This window comes from Etheostoma cragini, chromosome 3 (assembly GCF_013103735.1).
Source record: "Etheostoma cragini isolate CJK2018 chromosome 3, CSU_Ecrag_1.0, whole genome shotgun sequence".
NCBI lineage: Eukaryota > Metazoa > Chordata > Actinopteri > Perciformes > Percidae > Etheostoma > Etheostoma cragini.
In genome coordinates, this window is record NC_048409.1 from 23,996,103 (window position 1) to 24,011,322 (window position 15,220).

At 38.9% G+C, this 15,220-nt stretch overlaps 1 protein-coding gene across 2 annotated transcripts in view; it reads left to right on the forward strand.

Moving 5' to 3' along the window:
- Window positions 1–15,220, forward strand: part of LOC117941701 (chloride channel protein 2-like) — a 42,065-nt gene that overhangs the window by 14,742 nt on the left and 12,103 nt on the right. For both annotated transcript variants that reach the window (XM_034866718.1, XM_034866717.1), the window contains 9 exons: window positions 816–944; window positions 1,470–1,603; window positions 2,408–2,485; window positions 3,957–4,035; window positions 5,035–5,160; window positions 5,989–6,073; window positions 8,071–8,172; window positions 10,805–10,889; window positions 13,425–13,580. In XM_034866718.1, the coding sequence (XP_034722609.1) occupies window positions 816–944; window positions 1,470–1,603; window positions 2,408–2,485; window positions 3,957–4,035; window positions 5,035–5,160; window positions 5,989–6,073; window positions 8,071–8,172; window positions 10,805–10,889; window positions 13,425–13,580 (974 nt within the window). The remainder of the gene's footprint in view (window positions 1–815; window positions 945–1,469; window positions 1,604–2,407; window positions 2,486–3,956; window positions 4,036–5,034; window positions 5,161–5,988; window positions 6,074–8,070; window positions 8,173–10,804; window positions 10,890–13,424; window positions 13,581–15,220) is intronic.

The following is a 15,220-nucleotide window of genomic DNA, read 5'->3' on the forward strand; positions in this document are numbered from 1 at the left end:
GTAGAAGCAAGGGGGAGTAGTTGGTTCAAAGAAAATGGAGATAGTTGGGGGAGGATTGGAGAAGTTAGCGGAACAAGTGAGAGAAAGGAAGGAATAAAGGAAGCAGGGAGTGCATCTAATGTTTCAACAGTCATCCATTACTTTAAGCTAATCATTGGAGCTGTTAAGTTTAGCTGATATATTGTTTTAATTAAATCATAATTTAATTATTGATTTGATTAGTTAAGCTGCTCCACAATCTTTCCAAGTAGCCCCTTGGAACAGCAGAAACATCCCTGGCTTGGATATCACTGCAGGTGGTGTGTCAAAGACTGTTCCCCCGTAGATTTGTGTTTCCTGCTCCTAGCATGGAATAGGTGTTTGTTGGCTCAAACAAAATTATCGTTGCATGTGTTATGTTCAAAGTGTAATGCAATGCATATGCAAAATATAGTTCTCTGCTTAAAACATACAATTACTCGCTCAGGAATATGTCACATATGTACCGCCATGCTGTCCTTAGGAAACACACACAGACATACATTTTTCCTGTGTTTTAATGGTTCATGATAGCTTTTCTGTAAGCACGTTAAGCTTAGTGTGCTTGTGTTTAGTTGTGTCTGGGGGTTTGCATTCCAATTTGCCCCCATGACACACTGTATGTTTACCCTAACTAACGTAATACTTGCAACACATAAAAAGCTTCTGTTTTTTAAGTGTGCAGTATATATCCATACATGCAAACACTCTTGCTTACTATGTGTATTTTGTGTTCTGTTTTGTTGGATTGGATTGTGGTTTAAATGTCTGCCCTGGATTTGTTTGTCTGTCCACAGGACTAATGTGGATACACAACAGTCTGCACAGTATCGTGTTTCTGCAGTATCTGGCCTGGGTCATCTACCCCATAATCCTTATCTGCTTCTCTGCCGGGTTTGTCCAGATTCTCGCCCCCCCAGCTTCTGGTACAGCCAACACACACAAAAACATATAAACGGAGCACATACGTGAAGAAAACATTACACCAAAGACATTTAAAAAGGGGCAATAGAATCAAGCATGTTCAATTGTGCTTGCAGTAGTGCTTCACAACAAGTTAAAAGATATTTAGTGTTTTTGACTGTTGTTCATTTGTAAAAAGCCACCTTGACCGTTATGAGCATTTTCCAGTATCTACAGTAAATAGTCTGTAGACCAAGCACTTAATTGAGTAATCAAATAAATAACTGCTCTATAACTATCAATTGAGGCTCTATACTACTGTAGATGCACTCAAGAACAACAAAGGTGCTTTTCTTTGTATTCAGATTTGATAAGTTGATTTTGTCTCCTCTGCTTCAGTATCAGATGAGGGAGGGTCTTTAAGGCCACTGTGTAACATATTTGGTCTGTTGGTGATGGCAGTATGTGTTCACTTACAGTAAAGGTCAGTTTGGTTTCTCTTTATGAGTTGACAGTCAGCACTAAGCGCCCACTGTGCTCCCCTGCAGGTTCAGGTATTCCAGAGATGAAGACCATCTTGCGAGGAGCTGCGATGAAGGAATACCTCAGCTTTAAAGCGTTCATAGCAAAACTTATTGGCCTCACTGCTGCTCTGGGCAGCGGCATGCCTCTGGGCAAGGAGGTAACACATGCACATCAGCTTTATCCGCTCTATGGGCTCCTACTATACTGTTTGCATCCATGTGCCCACACAGGCACAGCAAAAGCTGACTACTATGTCACCAAATGAGTCAGTCAATATGTGACTCACACAATGGAGAAGAAATGCAAGAAGCTCAAATATACTTTTGTGTGTGTGTTTGTGTGTATGTTAGTGAGTTTGTTTGTGTGTATGTGTGTGTGTATGCGTGTGCGTGTGTGCGCGCGCGCTGTCCATTACACAACCATCTCAATATGGCTGACTTTGTAAAAGTAAACCAAATCAATGTTTCACTTTATTTTGGCAATGCCAACAAAACTCAAATGTTGACCCATATTAAACAACAATTACATTTTTTTTTGAAAATAAATACAGTTTCAGTGATTCACAGTTTTAGAAAATAAGTTTACAATACAGAATCCAGACAGGCACCAAGTTCTGATCAGGTTTGAACGCCAGCTTGCACAACATTCATTTACTAAATTCCTAGCACAGAATACCAGCTGTTCAGACTTCAATTCAAATCATTTTTAAGTCATGTAAAACCCATGCAGCTAGGAGCGAAGTGCAGGGACACTGGTTGAACAGGTTGGAAAATGCGGGAGCTTGATGTGATGATGCTCTCACTTTGAATCCTGTAATTCCCCGTTTGAAAATCCCCAGAATTTTAATATTCTCCGCAGACTTTGTTCTTTTTGGTGTGTTTTCAAAGAGTTGTTATGTGCAGTTATATGTTGTGTGGGGCACAACAAACTTGTTTTTTGTGTTTTCTTTTTGTCCTATCAGGGTCCGTTCGTACACCTCGGCGGTTTGTGCGCTGCTGCCCTCATGAGGTTCATGTCTCTGTTTGGAGAAATCTATAAAGTAAGTCTCATTCTTTTTTTATGTCCTTCATGCCCTTCTTTTCAGTCTTTCTCAACTGATTTTGTTGGCAAAACATTTAGTGTTCATATTTCATTACATTGCCATATGCTGTACACTGTTCACACTTTTCCCCCCGGTAAATTAAAAAGACACAATAAGCCGTAATACTTAGTATCAAATTAGACCCAAACTAGAAACTTATTATAAAATAAATGAATGCAGTTATGCAGACACCATAAACCAAAGTTATCCTGTAATTAGAAAGGTTTAATGCCATTGTACAAAAGTTCCCTATTTCTATCTTATTTTGACACTTGTCTTCCACACCTACCTCACTTCCTTTCCTTCCCGTGTCCTCACCACTGATTGGTTTTTGCTTCCACCTTAATTACCTGATTGAGTTCACCTGGTCACTGCTCGCCTTCGCAGTCTCTTTACCACACCTTCACATGGGGCGGCAGCTGATAAGATGAGTTATACTTTGTACCTTATTTCTTGATGTTATTATTTATCTAGTTACTTTAGGAACATGTGAGAATATTGACTTAAATTCTAATTTCTGTTTGTTTCTTCCTGTGTAGTTTTGTTTTTTACTGGTTTGACTAATTAAAACAGAACTGTAAAATGAGATTTGTGACACTTTGCAATGAAATGCCAAGGACGTAATCTAACAATTATATGGTCTTTGTAATTACTTTATTTATACAGCACCTTTTTAAAAGCAAAGATTATAAAAATACTTTGACAGACAATTAAGGCAAAAGAGGTCAGTAAAATAACCAAAAACCCAAAACCCATACATGAGATCAATAGTAATAAATACAGATCAAAAGCGACAGAAATAGACATCACATAAAAGCAAGTCTAAAAAAGTAAGTTTTTAAAAGAGTTGATGTATTTATATGCCTATACTAAAGCAGTGATTGGTTAGTAATCATTAAGCATTATGAGTTTGTACATGTAAGAGTTTTTGCATGACATGGTGAACAAGTGTAGCACTTTCATTGGTTGAATTTGGAAAGCAAGTTCCTTCCTGTTAGTTTTTTGTGTCAGAGAATTGTGTGTAGTGTTTTTGAAAAACAGTGTTTCATGCAACTGATCAATGAGTGAAAGGCTGAGAAATAGCTTATGGTTTTGGAGATGTGGTGTAAAGTTTGGCCTTAGGTTGCAAAAATCGTGTAACAGAAGCAGTTGTAAAAGTGGCTGGTGTACTGATGAAATGGTGATTCGACTGCACTGTTCTCCTGATGTGGAAACCTTTATCAACTGCAACTCTCGAACACAGCTACTGTATTAAAAAAAAACGTGTGTTAGCAGTTGAAACTGAAGAGAGAATTTTGGATGGTCTTGGTACGGACTGGGCACTTTGAGATGCTGTTAAGTGTTTTTGAAGTACTGAACTGCTTTCTAAGCTACTTTATTTTGTTGGTAGTTTAGGTTTGACTGAAATAGTGTGTGACTTGTGTTTCAGAATGAGTCAAGATACACTGAGATGCTGGCAGCAGCCTGTGCTGTGGGAGTGGGCAGCTGTTTTGCTGCCCCCATAGGAGGTGAGTCTTCAGAGGGGTTTATGGTAACATAAGTCTGGCTGGCACACAATACGCTGGAGGTGTTGTATCATATATCAACTGAACATTATATACTGTAATAACACAGTGAGCTTTACGTCACTCAGTGGGGATATTGAAGTAAATGCAACATGTCTGTCAGTACATCTGCTATCAGTACATGTCGTCATGACATTGTCCAGCTATTAATGACCTGGAGGAAAGCAGCTAAAAGGAGTCTCAGTCCGAGTAAGAAATCTTCACACGTCTGTTTTTTTTCACCTTACTACCAGTAGGTTTACAGTACTGTTTGGAATTCATGGTCCATAACCCTCATTAATGTAGAATTATACCGAATATTTGAGTTACAAAAGCAGAAATTAGGAATTATTTTTACTGATAGTTAAGACCAAGGCAACGTACAAATGAGTTTCTTCAGGAATGAAAGTGATCAATAGTATTTGCAAAAAGCGATGTATGGAACCCAATCCATTTTTTATGGTAATTTAGTTAAAAAGAAACCTATATTTCAGGTATAGACATTTTTTTAAAAGAGTCAAAATTGAGCTGAGGACAACAAGAGTGTTAAATGCACAGAGTTTAAAGCTATTCTGTTTTGCATGTGTTTGAGCATTTGAACAAAGTGCTGTAAATCCACTGTATTGTGCATGTAGTGGTTAAAACCATAGGATACATGTGTAGAGGTTTGAAAACTGTGTCCACATGAATTGTGGCTGTGCAGACTGTGGTTAGAGTTTTGCCCATGTGGCTCCACTTGCGACCACTGTCGTTTGGCAATAGACAAAAAACTGTAAATGGCATACAAAAATTCTTTGCACCTCTTGGGCAACACCACTGTTGTCATAACACAACAAAAGTATTTTTGTACTGCATTATCAATCACACGTGACCCAGGCTTTTGAGTAATGTATTGTGTGCTGGCCAAATTGTGATTTTAATTCATTTTTAACATTTATACGGCATACAATGTTTATGTTCCAGGTTTGTTGTTCAGTATTGAAATAACATCCCAGTTCTTTTCGGTGAGAAGCTATTGGAGAGGTTTCTTTTCTGCTACCATTGGTGCCGTAATGTTCAGAATACTGGCTGTGTGGAACACTAACGCAGGTAAAGCAGACTGGTGCTCAAAATACTGTATTATGATAGAAGTATGTGGGAATGATTCAAAATACCTTTTACTTTCATAAAAAATTCAGAAATGTCTGCCAAGACTTAGGTTAATTACATGGGTGAAACTTGTGTGTTAATGATGAAAATAAAGGTGATTACGGCAAAATTCATTTGACAGGTGTACTTTGTGACATTTTGCAGCTGAAAATCTGTTCTATTAAGCTCAAGGAAAGAACAGGGCGTTTCCACAGCAGACATTTTAACATTTTAGCATCCATTTTGTCTCCTTTCCGTTTGAGTGTCCCAGTAAATCACGACAGTCGGCCAATGTTCAAAATATCAGAACACTGGACCTTAAACACCTAAATGGAATGCAACCATCATTGTCATACTCCCACCTGAGCTTTAGTTGCATGATATGTCCCACTGTCTACTATGAAATGGCCCTTTGATCAGCAAAGGACGAAGGCACGTGGGCTGTTATTCTTAAAACCAGTAAACTGAGGATAGATGAGGGTGGAAGCTCGCAGAAAAGATGGAGATTCGTTTTGACTACAGCTGAAGACCAACTAGTTTCAGTTTTCAGAAGCAGATGTTCATAATCAAAGCCAATCGAATGTCTTACCTCAGGTTTTTAGTGCCTTGATTTCCAGTGCCTTGTTAGCCCAGGTTTTGGATAACATTTTCTCCAGCCCTCTGTTAACAAGACTGTGGTCTGGCTATGTTAGGTTAGGAGTCAGCACCTACACAATGAGCAGAACTTTTTGTTAACTTTGTCTGTTGTAACACAAGTCCAGACTCTTACTGTACTTTTTCTTTCTCCAGAGACCATCACAGCCCTTTTGAGAACTAGTTTCCGGCTAGACTTTCCGTTTGCCCTCCAGGAGCTTCCTGCTTTTGCTGCCCTAGGGTGAGTCTTGACTGGTGATTGGTCAACTTCTGATTTCACATTGGCATACTGTATGGGAACGGGTTGAGAATATATTACGAAACCAAAAAAGGAAAGTGAAGTTAGCCATCAATCCAAAACCATCAAAGATTTGTAACCATTATTGTCCAATTTGTTCAAGCTTTATAATATAAATTATTAATAAATACTACCTTATTAGACCATGGTCAAAGCATTTGTTAGCACACACTGTTATCAGAATGAACACAGATTTTGGTTGCCATAAAAGTCAACAGAAACAAAATTCAAACTGATTTGGCACATCTTGCTGTTCTGACAGGTACTCCTTTTTTTTCCTTGACTGCAGCATAGATTCGGATCTTATTCAGGAGATGCACTCGTTGTAGCTTGTGAAAGTATCACTTCAGTGTAGCCTGCACCTAACATGCATAATTCAGCTGGCAACTGTTGCCAGAGCATTGAGGGATGTCTTATTTCATCTTGCCTTAGCCTGAGGGCTCGTCCATGGCTGTGAATGAGACCAGGGCCTCCTGGGAAGAAGCTGTTGGAGAGAATGGATGGGCTGCTCTCTCTCCATCTCTCACTCTCTTTCAGATAAAAGATGATGCCTGTGTGTAGACTGCTTAAGAGAAGACAATTCGTCACTTTTCTTTTTGTTTGGATACTACACTATTCCCATATACATTTACATACATACATAGATAGATAGATAGATAGATAGGCGGTCACTATTTTCTGGCTTGTAATAGATATACAATTCATTGACAAACTATAAAATTCAGTGACTTAGTACTGAAAACGGTTTAAAAAAAATCCATGTAGTGAAAATGGTCAATGCACATACATTTATTGCTGGACAAAAAAGTAAATGTTCAACTAAGGTAAAGTCCGCCCAACAGTTAAATGTGCCGAAAAAATGTTTAACAGTGCAGAATCAGGCACACATTGCTTTGACCCAAAATATGTCCATCCTCAGGTGTATTTGGTTATCATGACCCTTGACCCTTATCTCTTTTAAATTGTGTGCCTAATTCTGCACTTTTAAATATTTAACTGTTGGACGGACTTTACGTTATTTGAACATTTAATACTGAAAATGATCATCAACCTGATTTTCTTCAACTGAGACTCCTTTATCTGACCATACCTCAGCCTTGCTTGACCTCAAAACGTTCACTACCTAACCACGAGTCTCATCTTTACCGTAACCCAAACCGGGTTTGGTACACTTGGTCCATTTAAGACTACAACATCAAAGAACACAGAAAATGCATGTGTGCAGTGTTTTTCTTAGCTGCAACATGGGGGTAAAGACTCCCTCATCATCCTGTTCATTATTTATTCAGAGGTATTTGACGGAATTAATAATGCAGCAAGATAAATTCATAAGCATTAGGTTGTCTGCAAAGCTGTCTGAGTCTATTCTTTCTCCCCTACCTTTATGTTCTTTCTCTCCCTCTTACAGTCATAGAGGACTCCCACTGAGCTTTTAAATGCATGCTTGTGTAAACCTCTTCTTCGACTCACCCACACATCCCCATTTGTCTGGATGCTCTCTCCATCTCACTATCCTTCACAATTTGTTTTAATTCTGTTTAGTTTTCATCTTAAGTTTGTTTCTTTTTTAGTATGTCTTTGTTTTGTTGTGTTGCTTCATCTTCTGCATCCGCGGCTGATCCTGTTTGTAGACTCGTTTCCTAGACTTTTTCTTGTTTTCCTTCCCTTCATATTTTGCATTACGTCAACGCCTGTCATCCATCTCAGGTGGAGACTCATGACGTTTACATACTAGCTTTTATTGAGCCCAAATGAACTGAGGAAATCCTACTGTATGTAAGTGGTTTGAAAAAGAAAATTTGAATAATTTAGGATTTGGTTTGTTTAAGCTTGGACTCTTTCATTTCAGTTTCAATTTGATCACCTACAATGCATTTTTTAGTAGTGTAGTTTCAAGTAGAAAAATGCCTCCAACTCCTGTGTGTTTTCTCTCTTTGCAGGATTGCCTGTGGTTTTGGTGGGGCTTTGTTTGTCTACCTGAATGCAGTGATTTCCCGGTTTGTCAAGAAACAGAAGGCCAACAATGGATTCCTTATGAGAAAGTGAGTGTAACCACACTGTGGAAAATACAGTTAATCAAGTACAGTATTTCAAAAAGCATAGATTTGGCCCCTGGGAAGCTCACCTGGTAGAGCGCATGTTCATTTACAGAGGTTTGCTCCTCATTTCAGCAGCCGCGGGTTTGAGTCCAACCTGTGGCCCATTGCTGCATGTCATTCCCCCTTTCATGTCTTCAGCTGTCCTATAAATGAAGGCCTAAAATGTAAAAAAAAATGCATTTAATTTAACATTCTCAAAAGGCCATAAAAGTATTGAATTTCATTGACAAAGAGCTTACTATTTTTAAAGAAATACTGTCAAATGTATGAAATGTGTATGTTACAATTTTCATGGTTTGGTGGGACCTGACTATTACGCTACAGTACATGCAATGTGTACATCAGTGTACAGCTTTATGCCCCTGCATGTGGAGTGTGTGAAAGGTCTTGCGCAAATAAGTCAGTTGTTATGAGTCAGTTGCCGAGACATTTCCTTTTAAGTGGCCGCAGAATCCAAAATACAAGTGGTTTATGCGTATTCCAGGCATCTTGTAAAACCGGCACCACAGCTACTGCTAGCAGTACTGGACAATGTGGCCAAGAGAGAAGAGCTCTGTAGGTTATTGGCTCTGCTAACAATTACTGAAGTGTGTGTGTGTGTGTGGATTAGTGTACACATGCACCTCACAAAGCTATTGTGTTTTAAATATTTTATATATACGTATACAACTCAACAATATGTTCAACACATAGTGCTTATTAATTTTGGATGAAGTGGCTCCAAGTGAAAATGCGACACATTTCCTCCATCAACTCTTCTCCATGGCTAAAGGACGTCCTTCAACGTTTCCGGCATACATGTCTTAGGGCGGAAGTACATTGGAAATCCTCTTGACTGAATACGACAACATGGTTAAGGAGGCAAGGACATCTTACTTTGTTAACCTCATTTCTTTCATTAAATGTAACCCTAAAGTCCTTTTTCAAACCATCAACAATATTGTCAATCCTGCTCCTCCTGAAGTGCAGGTGTTTTTAAATAAGGGCGGCAGTGACTTTCTCTGTTTCTTTGTAGATAACATTTGTGATGTCAGAAATGGCATTATCCCCTCTTCTACGCCCTATTCGGTTCACTTGACCCAGCCTCGATTGAACTGTTTTGCTCCAATTTTGTTAGAAGAACTCACTGATCTGGTTAACAGTATGAAATCTTCCTCGTGCCGGGTTGATATTATACAGACTTGCTTCTTTCTTTTTTTTTTTTATATTCTTGGGTCTGTGAGTACTTCTCTCTGTACTCAACACCTCTCTGCAATCTGGTTGTGTCCCTTTGTACTTTAAACATTCAGTTGTTCAGCCACTACTAAAAAAACAACAACCTGGTTACATTAATTCCAGCCAATTTTAGGCCCCTTTCCAAGATGCCTTTTGTTTCCAATTTTTTAGAAAAAACTGTTGCTATACAGCTCACTGCTGTCTTGAATAGACGCAACATTTTAGACAAATTTCAATCTGGCTTCTGTCAGAAACACACAAAACCGTTCTATTTATTTATGTCCTCTGACAAGGGTGAATGCTCGTTTTTGGTGCTTCTGGACCTAAGCACAGCTTTTGATACGGTGGATCATAACAACTTGCTTGATGGACTGGGTTCTCAGGTATCTAAGGGAGCGCCCTGGATTGGGTCACCTTTTTACCTTTCAGATGTTTTTCTGTGTCACTTGGTCCATATTGTTCAGAAACTGCTGCCCTTTCCTGTGGGGTGCCTCAGGGTTCTGTGTTAGGTCTAATTTATTTGCATTGTATACACTTCCCCTAGGACATATAATAAGCCAATTAGGAGATATCTGCTATCACTCATATGCTAATGACATCCAACTATATGTCTCTTTTAACCCAACTGAGACTGACAAATTGTTGGAAATGTTTGACTTCCATCAAGGATTGGCTGTCAAACAACTTCCTACAGCTCAATGAAGAAAAGATTGAAGTGCTTATTGTTGCTCCGGACACTACAGCTTCCAAGGTTACTCAGCTCTTGTGGTCCTTTTCTTCAGCTGTACAGTCCAAACTGAGAAACATTGCTGTTTTATTTGATAATTGCATGCATTGTGACCGTTCCTTTAAAGCAGTGGCTCCAAATCTGTCTCACGTTCTGTTTAAAAAAGGCAGCTGAGGACATATTTGTTTAAATTCTTTTGACTCTTGTCTGTAAATTTGGGGTTTTAGGTTTTAATTGTTAAAATGATTTTCATTGGTCATTCAATAATTATTTTCTTCTTTCCCTTGTTTATTTGTTGGATTGTGCTGTATTTACACAAATGCTTATCTTGTGAAGCACTTTGAATTTGTCCGTAAAAGGTCCTAAATCAAATGAACATATTAAGCTTATTGTAAATATTTATACATTTTAATTTTTTGCAACGGCTTTAATTTCATCCTTTATAGTTTTACCAGTATGGAAGGAAGTTTCATTGTAGTATTAAAATGGTCTTAAAAACAATTACATTTAACTTGGAGAACCCTGGTTTACTTGAGTCCTGTAGTTAATTTTCAGATTAGGTTTTTCATACAAAACTATATGATACAATTTTAGCTGTATTTTTTTAGTTTCTATCTGGTTCTTCTCTCTCAGACATCTGCTGTATCCAGCGCTGGTGACATTACTTATTTCTACACTAACATTTCCCCAAGGATTTGGACAGTTTATGGCTGGCAAGGTAGGTTCTACACACCCAGCACATAATACAGTGGTGTGAAAAAGTGTTTGCCCCCTTCCTCATTTCCTGTTCCTTTGCATGTTTGTCACACTTAAGTGTTTCGGAACATCAAACCAATTTAAACAATAGTCAAGGACAACACAAGTAAACACAAAATGCAATTTTTAAATGAAGGTGTTTATTATTAAAGGTGAAAAAAAATCTAAACCATCATGGCCCTGTGTGGAAAAAGTGATTGCCCCCTCTTGTTAAAACATACTATAACTCTTGTTGTCCACACCTGAGTTCAATTTCTCTAGCCACACCCAGGCCTGATTATTGCCACACCTGTTCACAATCAAGGCATCACTTAAATAGGAGCTGCTTGACACATTAAGGTCCACCAGAAGATCCTTAAAAGCTACACATCATGCCGAGACCCAAAGAAATTCAGGAACAATTGAGAAAGAAAGTAATGGAGATCTATCAGTCTGGAAAGGGTTATAAAGCCATTTCCAAAGCTTTGGGAATCCAGCGAACCACAGTGAGAGCCATTATCCACAAATGGCGAAGACATGGAACAGTGTAGAACCTTCCCAGGAGTGGCCGGCCGCCCCAAATTACCCCAAGAGCATAGCGACGACTCATCCAAGAGGTCACAAAAGACCCCACAACAATGTCCAAAGACCTGCAGGCCTCACTTGCCTCAGTTAAGGTCAGCGTTCATGCCTCCACCATCAGGAAAACACTGGGCAAAAATGGCCTGCATGGCAGAGTTCCAAGGAGAAAACCACTGCTGAGCAAAAAGAACATCAAAGCTCGTCTCAATTTCTCCACAACACATCTTGATGATCCCCCAAGACTTTTTGGACAACATTCTGTGGACCGATGAGACAAAAGTGGAACTCTTTGGAAGGTGTGTGTCCAAGTATATGTGGCGTAGAAGGAACACTGCATTTCAAAAAAGAACATTATACCAACAGTAAAATATAGTGGTGGTAGTGTGATGGTCTGGGGCTATTTTGCTGCTTCAGGACCTGGAAGACTTGCCGTGATAAAAGAAACTATGAATTCTGCTGTCTACCAAGAGATCCTGAAGGAGAAGGTCCGACCATCTGTTCGTGTACTCAAGCTGAAACGAACTTGGGTTCTGCAGCAGGACAATGATCCTAAACACACCAGCAAGTCCACCACCGAATGGCTGAAGAAAAACAAAATGAAGACTTTGCCAAAGTCCTGACCTGAATCCTATTGAGATGTTGTGGTATGACCTTTAAAAAGGCCGTTCATGCTCGAAAACCCTCTAATGTAACTGAATTAGGACAATTCTGCAAAGATGAGTGGGCCAAAATTCCTCCAGGACGCTGTAAAAGCCTCATTGCACGTTATCGCATACGCTTGGTTGCAGTTGTTGCTGCTAAGGGTGGCCCAACCAGTTATTAGGTTTAGGGGGCAATCACTTTTTCACACAGGGCCATGATGGTTTGGATTTCTTTTCACCTCTAATAATAAACACCTTCATTTACAAATTGCGTTTTGTGTTTACTTGTGTTGTCCTTGACTATTGTTTAAATTGGTTTAATGTTCCGAAACACTTAAGTGTGACAAACATGCAAAGGAACAGGAAATGAGGAAGGGGGCAAACACTTTTTCACACCACTGTATATTGTTTTCCACACACTGCACTGTAGCCATAACTGTAAGACAAAATAATGTGGAAGGAAGCCTGTTGCAGTATAGGCCTTTAGACCTGATGTATCAACCATAGATCAAACTCTGAATTACACAACAAATTAACTCATCTAATCTTTAATGACTTGAAAACATGATTTATATTCCCTACTTGACGTGTTTTGGTTGTGGCCTTCATGCAACTTTATTGAGAAGCTGTGTAATCAAAGGATTTTAGATCATTGTATGGTTTCAAAACAGCCTGATTACCGTTCATGTCTGGGATTGTTTTTCACAACACAGGTTAAAATGTGCTTCTGTGGGTCTGTGTGCACAAGAAAATTGGTTCACCCTCTTTTAGCTCCTAGGGTGACTCATGGATCTCAGGCGTTTACCCCCTTTATCCATCTAATTCTCAGATTGTAAAAGGAACATTGTGTTCATCCTCAGGCATACTTACACACACACACACACACACACACACGCTCACATTTCCTAATAGGTGGGTAAGTTTGGCTTCTGAATCTCTAATTGTGCCTAGACTGACCCACTCCACTTAAACCCCTTCTCGGGGAACACTTTCCAAATTCTATATCTTTAATTCCTCTGTCTTGTTCTCATACTATGGGCGACTCTATCACCATCAGTGCCTCCAGCTTTTGCAACAAATAAATGTGTGGTATTACACACTCCTGTTTTCTTAAATCTTAAGTGAAAGTGACGGTAATCTACTCTATGACAATACAAGTTCTCAGGGTCAAAGTCATGTTTAGAAAAATCAATAAATTGTATGTTATTGTCTAATTATCTTTAGCAAAATAAGAAAAATAAGTTAACAGCCCAACCATGTTTGATTATACTGATGTCACTTCCTGTGGCCTTTAGCTGAACATGATGGAGTCTATGGAAGCATTACTGGACAACCAGACCTGGTCTAAACACGGCATCGATGAGGAGTTGGAACACATGGGACACTCTGAAGCCTGGATGCACCCGCAAGTCAACGTCTTCGTCACCTTGAGCGTCTTTACTTTCATGAAGGTGGGAGAGAAAACCTAATTAGCGTAAATCATGTCAGTGAATGCATACAAAAAACTGTCCATGCTCTTGTTAAAATCAATATGCAGCCTGACAGTCCCTTTTAATCTTCAACCTTATCATCATTAACCTCTCCGACAGCACGGTTCCTCAACCGGTACCTGTTTTTCCACAACGTGTTTTCATTCATGAATTGCAAGCAAATCATTAGAAAGCTTAAAGTCTTGTGATTCCATCAAGCCCCCGCACAAAGCATAAGGTTACTTACAGCGGTTATAATCACGTTATGAAGTTAAGAAACACTGCACCGTTTCTGTCTAAATCGAGCGTGCATCCCTACCTTTGTCCTCGTGTCTTTATCCACAGCGGTGAAAGATATTCATAAACGTTGATTTCCTAAATCTCAAACACTCCAAGGAATTAGAATATCCAAGCCTTGTAATCCATAATTAGCTGGTTCCCTCACAATCTTGTAGTTTCCGGCCAAGTTTCGACGTTAAGAAATCTAGATCATTTCCCGGTTTTTATCGTTTGTACCTTTTTCCCTCTGCAGGCTAGAAATCCAGTCGACACACCATTAGAATCTGTGGCTTCTGCAGATTGCAATGAACCTTATTCCCAGCCAATAGCATCAGCCTATCAAGAGATACCCTCAAGCTAAGCCAATGATATCGCACAGTCCCCATTGGGCCCACGTGGGAAAGATTGACAGTAGATCCGACCACTTATAAAAAGAAGTCATAATACTGGCATCCATGTGTAGCCAATAAGAAGACGAGTTGAATGGTACTAGACATGGCCAGAAATCTTATGGCATTTCAACATTTCATAAAATTATGATTACTTATTTCTATAAATCTATGTATGTACTTCTTTCAGACATATCTGTGAGTGACGTGGATGTGTTTTTGTATTTCAGAAGTTTTGTATTTAGCACCTTTTTGGCTTTTTAAGAAATAAGACAAACGCACAGACATATCTGTAGAAATACATTCATATAAAATCCATTTTATAATGGATAAATTTTATAATTTTATAAGACATTTTTTTTCTGGATTGTTTGTGTTCTAAGTTGAGACATGTGGCTAGGGTACTATTTTAGTATATAGCACCTGTAATATGCTTACAGTAGTGCTTTTTATTAATTTTTCAGATGATTTACTTGGACGGAAATATAAATTCTGTGTTCTAACCTTTGTAGCTCCGTCAGTAAGGCCTAGTGTCACACTGCCACTAGAAACAAAAAGTGGGGATTGTGTTCTTCCCAATGAACTCAGGGTCATCCCAGAGGGCCAAAGCATGTGGAAACTGCAGCACTTTTTTAAGGGTAAAAATTTAGGTGAGAAAATCATATATTTTCAAGTGTCTCTGAAGACCGCTATCTCTCTTCCCTCTGGGTACTTTCCTTCTATAGATTTAAAAGACTTTAGAAGCACAACAGAATGACCATCTCTGAATGACCTCAGAGAAAGTGTTAAGATTGAGCTTGAGGCAACATTTTGCCTCACATCAGTGGCAATTTTGGCTGCTTGATTGTTTTGCATTGTTTATTTACTCTATTGAAGTCATAAAATCTTGAAATAAGTGGAGTTTTCTTGCAAGTTAATGATGAAATGTTGATTATGGCCTGAATATTTGATTAG